General features: G+C 49.9%; 1 protein-coding gene across 1 annotated transcript; it reads left to right on the top strand.

Annotated features, from left to right (window-relative positions):
* The first annotated feature begins 2,591 nt into the window (after window positions 1–2,591).
* On the top strand, window positions 2,592–6,324 carry LOC137639675 (uncharacterized). The gene is made up of 6 exons (XM_068371926.1): window positions 2,592–2,610; window positions 3,708–3,860; window positions 4,011–4,139; window positions 4,421–4,663; window positions 5,321–5,619; window positions 5,749–6,324. The coding sequence occupies exons 1-6, from the start codon at window positions 2,592–2,594 to the stop codon at window positions 6,322–6,324; spliced, it is 1,419 nt and encodes a 472-aa protein (XP_068228027.1).
* Window positions 6,325–11,661: the final 5,337 nt, after the last annotated feature.

The following is an 11,661-nucleotide window of genomic DNA, read 5'->3' as shown; positions in this document are numbered from 1 at the left end:
ATTTCAACAGCCGTGATTCCTCCTTTGGAGAGTTACCTTTTGAAAGTGGACTTACTGTTGATGACCTGGCCTGGAATTGATTATATTTAGACTGCTCTTGTGGATTGACTGACTGTAGATGACCTGGCCTGGAATTGATTATATTTAGACTGCTCTTGTGGATTGACCGACTGTAGATGACCTGGATTGTGTTCAAGAACCGGATTTGATTGTGCTTTTGTATTTCGATTGACAATGATGATGATGATGATGATGATGATGATGATAATGAGGATGAGGATAACGCGCACAACCCAAACCAACTAATACACATGTATACTGATATTTAACAGTGATCCGGTTGCTGCAGAGTTGTGGTTTTGGGCTTTTAATGACTGTTGGCCCTTGAGTGGACAAAGTGGTCCACACACAAACAAATATTGGTGTTGGTGTGACGTTTAATTTTAAGTTTGTTAGGGTGTTTTGGGGGGGTTTATATGAATGGTGTTTTGGTTCGTATATATATATATATATATATATATATATATATATATATATATATATATATATATATATATATATATATATATATATATATATAGTGTTAAGTTTTGATTCGTTTCAAGTGATTATTTTGTTTTTGGATGGTTTGTGATAAGTATTCTAGTTTTAATAAATATAGTTTTAAGGTTATGGTTGGTTTTTATGTCCTTTTTGTACAAGAGTCCAGTTTATGATAAAGTAAGGGAAAAGTATGTGTTGAGGAGACAATTGTCAGTAAGTAAGATTCAAGGGTGTGGGGGTTGTTATTGCAACATCCCGCCACATTATTTTGGCGCCCGAACAGGGACTGCCGAGGTGGGATAGGAAGCTGGACTGTTGGACAAAAGACGGAATTAGGATTAAGGTTGATGAAAAATGGAGGAGCAATTAAGGGTTTTGAAGGATGAATTGTGGCTGAGTAAGGAGCGTGAGGAAAGGTTGCTAGTAGGGAATGAGAGGTTGAACTGGGATAATGAGGCGATGCAGAAGGAGCTTAGGGAGTTAAAGGAAACTGTAGAGAGAGTGGAAGAATGTGTTGAGATGAGGATGAAAAACAATGAGGAACGAATGGAGAACCGATTGGAAGCTATGATGGGGCAAGTCATGGGGATGAGGAAAACTATAATGGGTGAAGGTGCAGTCGTAGGAGTGTCCTCAGTTTCGGGTAATGGGTTAATAGTGGATGAGAAGGCTAAGGTTAGTGATAATGTGAAAGGAAGTGATGGTGATAGTAATAGTAATAGTGATAGTGAAATTGAAGATAAGGGAATAAGGCATAGTAAGGATGAACAGAAATGTGATAGGAATCATGAGAAGAAAGGTAAAAGTGATGTGAAGAAAGAAAAGAAAAAGTATCAGGCTGATAGCAAGGACGATGGTGAATGGGTGAAAGTGGCGAGTAAGAAAAGGGCTAGGAAGAGTATGATCAAGGATAGGAGTATGACTGTGGAATTAGATTCTTTATACTCTAGCGAGGAAGTAGGAAACAAGAAGGAAGGTAGCAGTGATGATAGCAGTGAGAATGAACGTGATGTGTGTAAGACTGTGTTTATGAGAGAGGTACCTCGGTGTGTAAGGTTCAATGAGCATAGTAGTAGGGATATATACAAGTTTTTCAAGGAGTAGCCTATGAGAGGTAGTGTCAGGATAAGTATGGTGATAGTAAGAGAGTTTGGGCTAGGGAGTTAGGAGAATATTTGACTGGGTATTTGTTGACGATGTATGGAGTGATAATGAGTGTAGGTGACGTTGATTATGAAAGTGTGAAAAAGAGAATAATTGAGTAGGTAAAACGTATGAAAGGGAGTGTTAAGTATAAGCGTAAGAATGATTTTGATGATGCAAGGATGAATGCAGGAGAAGCAATATCAATGTATGTATGTAGGTTGGAAACTTTAGCTAGGAAGAAGTATGGGGATGAAGAGATAAATGAGAATAAGGAGTTAATGAAGAAGTTTTTGGCTACTGTAGCCGAGAATGTTGCTGAGTTTGTTAATTTGCAACGGAAGGAGAAAATAAGGTGGACGAAAGAAAGATTGACATGGGATGATATTTTAGAGATAGTTTAGGATTACGAGTTGGATAGATGTATGAAAGAAAGTAAATCTGTGAGTGTAAGAACTGGAATGGAGGAAAGTGTGCCAGAATTTGTTAGTTTTAGAGATGCTGTTATGAGAGGACCGATGAGGGTAGCTGATAATGTAGTAGATACCAGTGTTAGGGCGAGTAATGTGGGAATACCTGTAAGGACAAATGAAGGGTTTAGGCAAGGGAATCAGGTTTGGAGGGATAGGAGTGCTAGTGCGCCGCAAGGTAGGTCAGGTAGTTGTATCCGTGAAGAGAAGTGTTATAGATGTGGGAAAGTAGGACATAAGAAGAATGAATGTAGATGGGCTCTGGGTGCTTGTTTTGGATGTGGTGAGGTAGGGCATAGAATTAGCGAGTGCAAGAAAGAGAAAGGGGTAAAATGTTATCAGTGTGGTTTGACTGGGCACATAGCGGGTGGATGCCGGAATAATCGTATGAATGTGATTTGTGGTAATTGTGGTAAGGATGGTCATTATGCTAGAATGTGCAAGGAGCCGCGAGGTAAGTGTACTGAGTGTGGTGCAGATGGACATGTAGCTAGAGTATGTAGGAGGAAGGGATTAAATCAGCCAGGATGTCCGGGAAACTAGAGTGTGAGAGGGTTCATCAGGGTGAGTCCTCCTGTGTGTGTGGAAGGAATAGGATTAATGTTTGTGAGAATGGGATGGATAATTGGTTGGAAATGAGAAAGTATGAATCTAGTATGCATGAGAAGTTAGGGCTGGAAAATAAACAATTAGTGTTAGTTGAATATAGGAAAAAGAGGCGTTTGAAAGTTTTAAGTAACGATGAAAAAAGGGAAAAAGTAAAAGTGAGAATAGAAAAAAGTATGACAAGGGTGTAAATGTACAAGTGTGTATGGAAAATAAATGTGTTAATACAGATGAATCATGGCTGAGTATGAATGATACCTATAGTGTGTGTGGCTTTTCCTTAGGTGATGTAAAAGAGAGGATGACAAATGCGAGAGTGAGAGATAGGAGAATGATTAGTAGTATGAATGAATCTTTTGCTAATGTTGAAAATGTTTTTGATGAAATGGATGAACTGTTTACAGAAATGAGTGTAATTATAGGGCCAAACGAGAACGCGGAAGATGGGATTGTACATGATATATTAGATGGTAGGGATTTAGATAGGAATTGTGTTAATGTAGCGAATGATTGTGATAAGGAAGAAGTGAATGAGAGAGTATATGGAGGCCCAGTTACTTGGAGCAGAGGTCCTGTTCCCGACTGCGACTGGGTTATGAAAAAAAATAATGTAAGTGGTTGTGTGAGAATGTAGTAGGATTTGGCAAAGTAAGGGGGGAGGAATATGGAGGATTAATTTTTATTTGTTCCATAACCTAATACAAACCACGCTATTTACATGGGGTATTATTTTGGCGGAGCTGAAATGACGAGCCATTAAATTTAAACGAGGGTTAACTACCCCCTTGCTAATTAGCGGGGGGTAGGGAAGGGGTAGCTAGCTACCCCTTCCCCCCTCACACACTGTGAATAGCTCAATTCACTTTTGGCTCGGGTGATTATCAGACGTCTCTGCTCTCACCCTCGCTTGACAGCCTTTAATATTTCTGCTTTCTCTTTAACTAGTGTGTGGGAAGTTGGCCTCGACTCTAACGATGCGTACTTGCCCTGGACTTCCTAAGCGTTCGTGTGGGACGTTTATGTCCTCTTTGGAGACGGACCCTCACACCCTTTGTCCCCTTTGCCGAGGTCAACGGTGTGACAAGGGAAATGTGTGCAGTGAGTGCAGGGAGTGGTCTGCCTCCCAGTGGGAGAAGTTCGGCCGTAGGCGCAAGAAGAAACCCAAGAGAGACCGATCTCCTTCGAAGGTGACTTTGAAGAAGGAGGTCTCTAGGGATTCTCCTTGCGCCGCCCGAACCTCCTCCGAAGGTCTCCCTCGTCCGGCTTCACCTGTGAAACCGCCGAGTGAGACTGCAGGCCCTAGTGTTTTTGGCCAACCTCGTGGTGGTGGAGAGGGCGTGGCCTCCCATAGCGAGGTTGTTCCCTCTCCTCCCCCGGGTGAGGATTTATTATATTTTGATGAATTCGATTGTACTGTTTCTAATCATGGTTTGTTTCAGCTTTGGGCTTCCTTGGGGCTTAAGGGCACTCCCTCCAAGGAAAGCCTGTTTGACTTGTTGCAGCTGGGGGCTGCAGTCAAACAGTCACCGGTAATTCCGGAGGTTTTACCTTCGGACATTGTCGACGCTGTTTTGTCTGCCCCTTCTGACGTGGCAAGTCAAATCCTTGATCCTGCTGCCTCGGATGTTGCTGAAGTCTCACCTCTCCCTTCTGCACAGCCTTCAGAGGGAAGGGTGGGGCCTCCGGTCTCTCCTGCGAGCTCGTCTCCCCCCCCCCCCGGGGTAGCGCGCTTTCAGAGACACCTCTTCGAAGGACCGATGATCCTGACTCCTTACACAGGGGTCGCATTCGTCGTAAGGCCCGTAGGCCTCTGCGAGAGAGGGGGCTCCCTTCTCTCTATCAAGGGGTGAAGAGGCGCCTCTTTGAGTCTCCTTCTTCTCCACCTGCGGAGGAACAACCTCGTCAGGAGAAGGTCATACCTACAACATCTCTTGACCTCTCTGCGGATCGTTCACGATCCCCTTCTCCTGCCAGATCTTCAGTGCTGCCGTCACCTGTAATCCTACAGGCACCGTCTCCTTCGGGGGAAAAGGACTCTGGGGTTAAGTCCCTGGCCCTTGTGCGCGCACCTGAGCACTTGCGTGCAGTTGAGCATAGGTCTTCGTCTCCTCATCAACTATCTCCTGTTTGCCAGCGCTCTCCAATGCGCCAGCGATCTCCTGTGCGCCGGCGCTCTCCTGCTCGGCAGCGCGCCCCTGGGCGCGCTCTTCATCTTGAGGATGATCAATGCTCACCAACGCGCCAGCGATCTCCTTCTCGCCAGCGCCTTTCTGGGTGCGCTCTTCAGCCTGTGAAGAACCAACGCTCCCCAACGCGCCAGCGATCTCCTGCGCACCAGCGCTCTCCCGCGCGCCAGCGATCTCCTGCGCACCAGCGCTCTCCCGCGCGCCAGCGATCTCCTGCGCACCAGCGCTCTCCCGCGCACCAGCGATCTCCTGCGCACCAGCGCTCTCCCGCGCGCCAGCGCTCTCCTGGACATCCAGAGAAGGTGCAACGCCTTCCAACGCGCCAGCGATCTCCTTCTCGCCAGAGCTCCCCTGCTCGCCAGCTCTCCTTAGGGCACCCCCAGCCTGAGAAGCAACAACTTCCTGATGGGCGCACTGCGCACCATCACTCTCCTGCGCGTGCGTTCAAGCATGCACTAGTGCCTGTGCCTGTTGCACGTCCTGTGCGCCCACGCTCGCCAGCGCCCTCAAGATCTTCGGACTCAGACGCTCGCAAGGGTTCACCTTTGCCTCACGCGTCGATTCCTGCACTTCCAGTTGCCCCTGCGCGTCTTTCGATTTCTGAGCGCCTCTTAAGTTTGGCGCACTCACGCCCACGATCTCCTACAGCTCATCCTTCACGCCAACACGCTGTGGGTCCTGCGGGCTGTAAAGAAGGGGCCTCTCCTACATGCGCCCCGATCACTGACAGATCTGCGCGCCACAAGTTGAGGGAGATTAAGTCTTCTAGGAGACATCTTTCTCCCTCCCACCATCACTAGCGCTCTCCTAAGAGGTCGCGCGGTCACTTGCCAGCTCCTTCTCTGGAGCGTTCTCCTACGCGTTCATATGCACGCTCTCCTGCTCGATCTCGTGCATACCCTCCTGCGCGCCATTCACCTGTGCGCTCCCACGCGCGTGCACCTGCGCAGGCGCGCCATCACTCGCGGCCCTATGATCGCCTTTCTCCTACGCGCGAACGCTCACCCACAGGTCGCTCGCCTACGCGCTATCGCGCTACCTCGCCCGCGCGCGAAACTGTTTTCACGAGCTCTCCCGGGCGCGGCACTGCTCCCGCCCGTGTGGGTCATACGGATCGCAAGGATTCTCAGCAGGATGCTTCTCCTGGGAGGCGTTCCCAGGATTCACCTCCGCGCAAGAGGAGGACAACGGCAGAACAAGGAAGATCAGCAGAGAGGTCTAGGCAGTCATCTCTTTCTATTCAGGAAGGCCCCGTGGTGACCACTCCTAGGGGTTGCGAGATCCCCTTTTCTCCAGCGGGGATTGCTGACACAGCATCAGTTACCCGTCTAACATGGTTCCGCCACATGATCAAGGCTGTGGTCCAGGCTATCTAGCCTTCCAGCACTGATCAGGGGCGGGACCCTGTGATGGGTTCTCCACCATTGAAGAAAAGGAAAGGAGTGGGCTTCGTTGTGACTCCTCCCCGGAAAAAGCTGGTCTCCAGGAACCCCATCAGGTGGACCCCTTCCCCTTCTCCAACCTCTGCAGCTCCACCCCCTCCTGTAGATGAGTTTATCTCGTCCTCGGGGGGCTCCTCTGACTCGGAGAATTCTCCCTTGGCACCAAGGGGGGAATTTTCTCTGGATAGGGGAGAGGTTGCACGGGAAGAGGTCCCTCCTCGGGCATCTGTGTTGGAGTCCTAATTTCCTTCTAGGCGGGAATCGAAGAATACCAAGACTGTTCCGAAATCTTCGTCGAGGACTCGTCAAGAACCAGCAATCCCTAGGGAGGACGTCCACGGTTCTCCCCAAGAAGACCTCTTGGGGGTGGGAGACTTAGCTGCCAGTCCACCAAAAGGAGAGCACAGCGAGTCAGAACACACGTTCTGGCAGGGCCTTGGTTCGATGAGGGAGCTCAACAAAATCAAGGACCCGGAGACAGCCCCTCGCGAGGGGAAAGACACCGTGCTTGAGAAGGTCTTTGGTGTCCAGAAGCTCCCCAAGACTAGTGCGGCTTTGCCCTGGTCTAAAGGGGTGAAAGGTGCCAGGGACAAGGTCAAACCTCAGCTCTCCGGTCTGGCCTCCTCAGGACGTTCTTCTGCCGGGTTCAGACTCCTCCCTTCTCCTCTAGTCCAACAGAGGAGGTAATTCGAGATCGACGGGGAGTCTTGCATGTCTCTTCCACTCTATCATTCTGTGGAAGAACCAGCTAAGGGAACTTCTTTCGAGGAGCTCTCTACCCGGCAGGTGACGTTTGCGGCGTCGGAGACCCAAAACCTGGAGAAAGTCGCGAAGAGTGCCGTGCAGGCAACTTCGTGGCTTGATCTCTGGCTTGGGTCTCTGGGCATCCTATTGCTATCTGAGGATCTGTCCAAGGAGAGGAATAGGAAGGCCTTGGAGACCTTCCTCCTCTCGAGCACTCGCTCTATTGAGTTTCTAGCCCACCAGGTCACTAACCTGTGGGCTAACTTGATCCTCAAAAGACGCGATTTAGTGTCCGAGAGGTTCCATCCGAAGGTCCCCCCTGCAGACGTCAACAGGCTCAGACACTCCTCTATTTTTGGAAGGGAGTTACTGGAGCCTCGTGACATGGAGCAGTCGGCTGAGAGGTGGAGGAGGTCGAACCAGGACTCTCTCCTCCAAAGGGCCCTGACATCTCGGCCCTATAAACCTCCAGCCCCTCCAAAACAACGTCAACAGCAGCCTCGCAGGACACCTAAGCAGGCTCCAGCAGCTAAGGCAAGCGTGTCTAAGCCGCAGTCCTTTCAGCCGAAAGACAAGAGACGCGGCAAGTCCTCTAGGGGAGGTAGAACTCCTAGAGGAAGCGGCAAAGGTCGCAAACACTAGGAGTGGCAATCCCCCCGCGTGTCCACCTGTGGGGGGATGCCTAAGAAGTTGCGTGCAGAGGTGGCAGAAACTCGGGGCCGACCCTAGGACAGTCTCTGTGATCGGTCAAGGGTATCGCGTCCCGTTCACAACATCTCTACCTCCCCTGACAGCGAATCCAGTGTCGTTGAACTCCTATGCCTTGGGATCGGCTAAGGGGTTGGCCCTCCGGGCAGAAGTCAAGACCATGCTCAAGAAGGATGCTCTCCAGGAGGTCGACGACGGCTCCCCAGGCTTCTTCAGTCGACTCTTTCTTGTAAAGAAGGCGTCTGGAGGCTGGAGACCGGTCATCCACCTCTCAGCACTGAACAAGTTTTTCGTACAGACTCGTTTCAGTATGGAGACAGCGGACATGGTCAGACTTGCAGTGAGACCACAAGACTTTATGTGCACTCTGGATTTGAAGGACGCGTACTTCCAGATCCCCATCCATCCGTCTTCCAGGAAGTACTTAAGATTCGGCCTAGACGGCAAGACCTACCAGTTCAAGGTGCTGTGTTTCGGTCTCTCCACGGCTCCCCAGGTTTTCACCAAGGTGTCCACTCTGATCTCGTCATGGGGTCACAGGAACGGCATCCGTCTCCTTCGTTATCTGGACCACTGGCTGATCCTGGCAGACTCGGAGTCGACCCTTCTGCGTCACCGAGACAGGCTTCTGGAAGTTTGCCAAGATCTAGGGATCTTGGTAAATCTCGGGAAGTCCTTTCTGCGCCCTACGAAGAAACTGGTATATCTAGGCATGAAACTAGACACGATTCTCCACAAAGCCTTTCCATCAGACGAAAGGATAGCAAGGCTGAGGAAGGTAGCAGAACCTTTCCTCAGACGAGGAGAGCTTCCGGCCCAGCTGAGGTTACGTCTCTTAGGCCATCTATCATCTTTGGTCCGTCTTGTTCCAAACGGCCGCCTCAGGATGAGATCCCTTCAGTGGCGGCTGAAGTTGCAATGGAATCAGTGAAACGATTCCCCGGACTTCCTAGTTCCCATAGGACCTTCGGAACGGGCGGACCTTCGATGGTGGCTGGACGACGAGAACCTACGGAAAGGAGCTGATCTCCTCGTCCTCCCCCCAGATTTGACTCTGTTTACGGACGCGCCAAATCTAGGGTGGGGGGCCCACATTCTGAACCAAAGAACCTCAGGCCTTTGGTCAGAATCAGAAAGGTGCCTCCACACAAACCTGCTAGAATTGAAAGCCGTTTTCTGGCTCTTCAACAGTTCCAACAAACCCTGGCGGGCCACTCCGTGGTGGTGATGAGCGACAATACCACGGTAGTGGCTTATATCAACAAGCAGGGAGGTACCCTCTCGCAACAGCTATCCCATCTTGCAGTACAGATTCTGAGATGGTCTGAAACCCGCTCGATCTCACTGACAGCTCGCTTCATTCCTGGCAAGAGGAATGTCCTCGCCGACAGCCTCAGCAGGGCGACGCAGATAGTGAGTACTGAGTGGTCTTTGGACCCTCATATAGCCAACAAAGTCCTGACTTTGTGGGGCTCTCCGACTGTAGACCTGTTTGCGACAGCCATGAATTTCAGGTTGCCCCTTTACTGCTCTCCAGTCCCGGACCCCAAGGCTTTCTGGCAGGATGCCTTTCAACACAGGTGGGACAACATGGACGTTTACGCCTTCCCACCTTTTTGTCTGAAGAGAAAGGGTGCTCAACAAGGCCAACCTATCGGTCAACCTTTCCATGACTCTCACAGCTCCGCTATGGCATCATGCGGAATGGTTCCCGGATCTTCTGCAGCTACTAACGGAACCCCCAAGAGAACTCCCTCCACGTCACGAGCTACTCAGACAACCACATTGCAACATCTTCCACAAGGCCGTAGCTTCGCTTCGGCTTCACGCCTGGAGACTATCCAGCGACTCCTCATGGAGAGAGGATTTTCTCAGCAGGTTGCGGACAGGATGTCTCGGCACCTGCGAGAATCCTCTGCCAGCGTCTACCAGGCGAAGTGGAAAGTCTTTTGTGGTTGGTGTCGGGGAAGGGGTTTCTCTCCGCTCTATGCCACTATTCCAGCAATAGCGGAGTTCCTTGTTTATCTTCGGGAGGAAATGCACCTTTCGGTCTCGGCTGTGAAAGGCTATCGCTCAGCCTTAAGCTTAGCCTTCAGGCTGAAAGGAGTGGATATTTCCTCTTCGTTGGAACTTTCTCTACTCATACGCAACTACTAACTTACTTACCCCCAGTCGGAAGTCAGACCCCCTCCTTGGAACGTGGTTCAAGTGCTCAGGGCTCTGAAAAGAGCTCTCTTTGAACCATTACGCCAGGCGTCTGATCGCCACCTAACGTGGAAGACGGTGTTCCTACTCGCGTTGGCCTCGGCCAAACGAGTAAGCGAACTTCATGGTCTCTCCTACGACGTTGCCCATTCAAGGGGATGGGGGGAGGTAACTTTCAGGTTCGTTCTTGAGTTCAATGCTAAGAATCAAAACCCTGGGGTGTCGGATCCAAGATTTGACTCCTTCAAGGTAACGAGTCTACGTTCTGTAACAAATGACCCAGACCATCTGTTACTGTGCCCAGTCAGGAGTCTGAGGCGCTACCTCAAGAGAACGGCTGCAGCCCGTCCTCATGTGCAAGCTTTGTTTGTGAGCACAGGGAGGACTAAGAGGAGGGTCACCAAGAACTCCATCTCTTCATGGATTCGCAAGGTGATAAGCAGCACCTTGAATCCCGACACTCCTCCGTCACGTCGTCCCAGAGCTCATGAATTCAGGGGTGTTGCTACTTCCCTGGCCTTCAAGAGGAACTTCTCTGTGACGCAGGTTTTACAAGCTGGGGTCTGGAAACGTCAGACGACGTTCACAGCCCACTACCTGCAGGACGTGACCCACAGGAACCTCGATACGTTTTCTATCGGTCCTGTGGTGGCTGCACAACAGCTGGTCTAACCTCAGGCTCCTTATTGGACAATTAGCAGAAGGTTGAGGGCATTGTTACCCGGTTTTAGTCTGCGTGAATGAAAGAGTATGTCTAGCCCCTACTTCTTTCTTCATTCTCCCCTCTCATGGGGATAGCAGCATACAGGCCTTTGCGCAGCTGACCTCAACCTCTGCAGGTAAACCATGCTTCCTTGTGCTCCTAGTATTAGCTTTAATACTGTCGCGTCCCCCATACCCTGACGAGGTGGTATTGGGTACGTCCTAGCCTAGAGTTCCACATAAGGTACTCCAGGTCAACTTCCTAGGACGAGTCACGTTATTCTCCTTCACACATATCCTAGTAGGGCCTCACGATGGTCAAACATGACAACGTGCTAGGGTTAGGGACTTCCCGTTCCTTGAGTTCTACAACTCAGAATTGTAGTCCCCGGGTAAAGCCGAAGCTAGAAGGATGGGGACTTTCCGCCCTTCCTAAGGGTAAGTCACCCCATGTAAATAGCGTGGTTTTGTATTAGGTTACGGAACAAATGACAAATTTCGTAGATAATTATTATTTTTCCTACCAAACAAACCTTAGCTATTTACGCAAATGTTACCCGCCAGCCCTGACCCCCAAGTCAAGTGCTACCTTTAAGTGAATTGAGCTATTCACAGTGTGTGAGGGGGGGAAGGGGTAGCTAGCTACCCCTTCCCTACCACCCGCTAATTTGCAAGGGGGTAGTTAACCCTCGTTTAAATTTAATGGCTCGTCATTTCAGCTCCGCCAAAATAATACCCCATGTAAATAGCTAAGGTTTGTATGGTAGGAAAAATACAAATTATCTACGAAATTTGTCATTTTATTTTTTTGTTTATTTTCTTGCCAAAACCCAGAGGAGAGAGAGAGAGAGAGAGAGAGAGAGAGAGAGAGAGAGAGAGAGAGAGAGAGAGAGAGAGAGAGAGAGAGAGAAA

Source organism: Palaemon carinicauda, chromosome 4 (assembly GCF_036898095.1).
Source record: "Palaemon carinicauda isolate YSFRI2023 chromosome 4, ASM3689809v2, whole genome shotgun sequence".
Lineage (NCBI taxonomy): Eukaryota > Metazoa > Arthropoda > Malacostraca > Decapoda > Palaemonidae > Palaemon > Palaemon carinicauda.
This window is presented reverse-complemented; position numbering and strand designations above follow the sequence as displayed.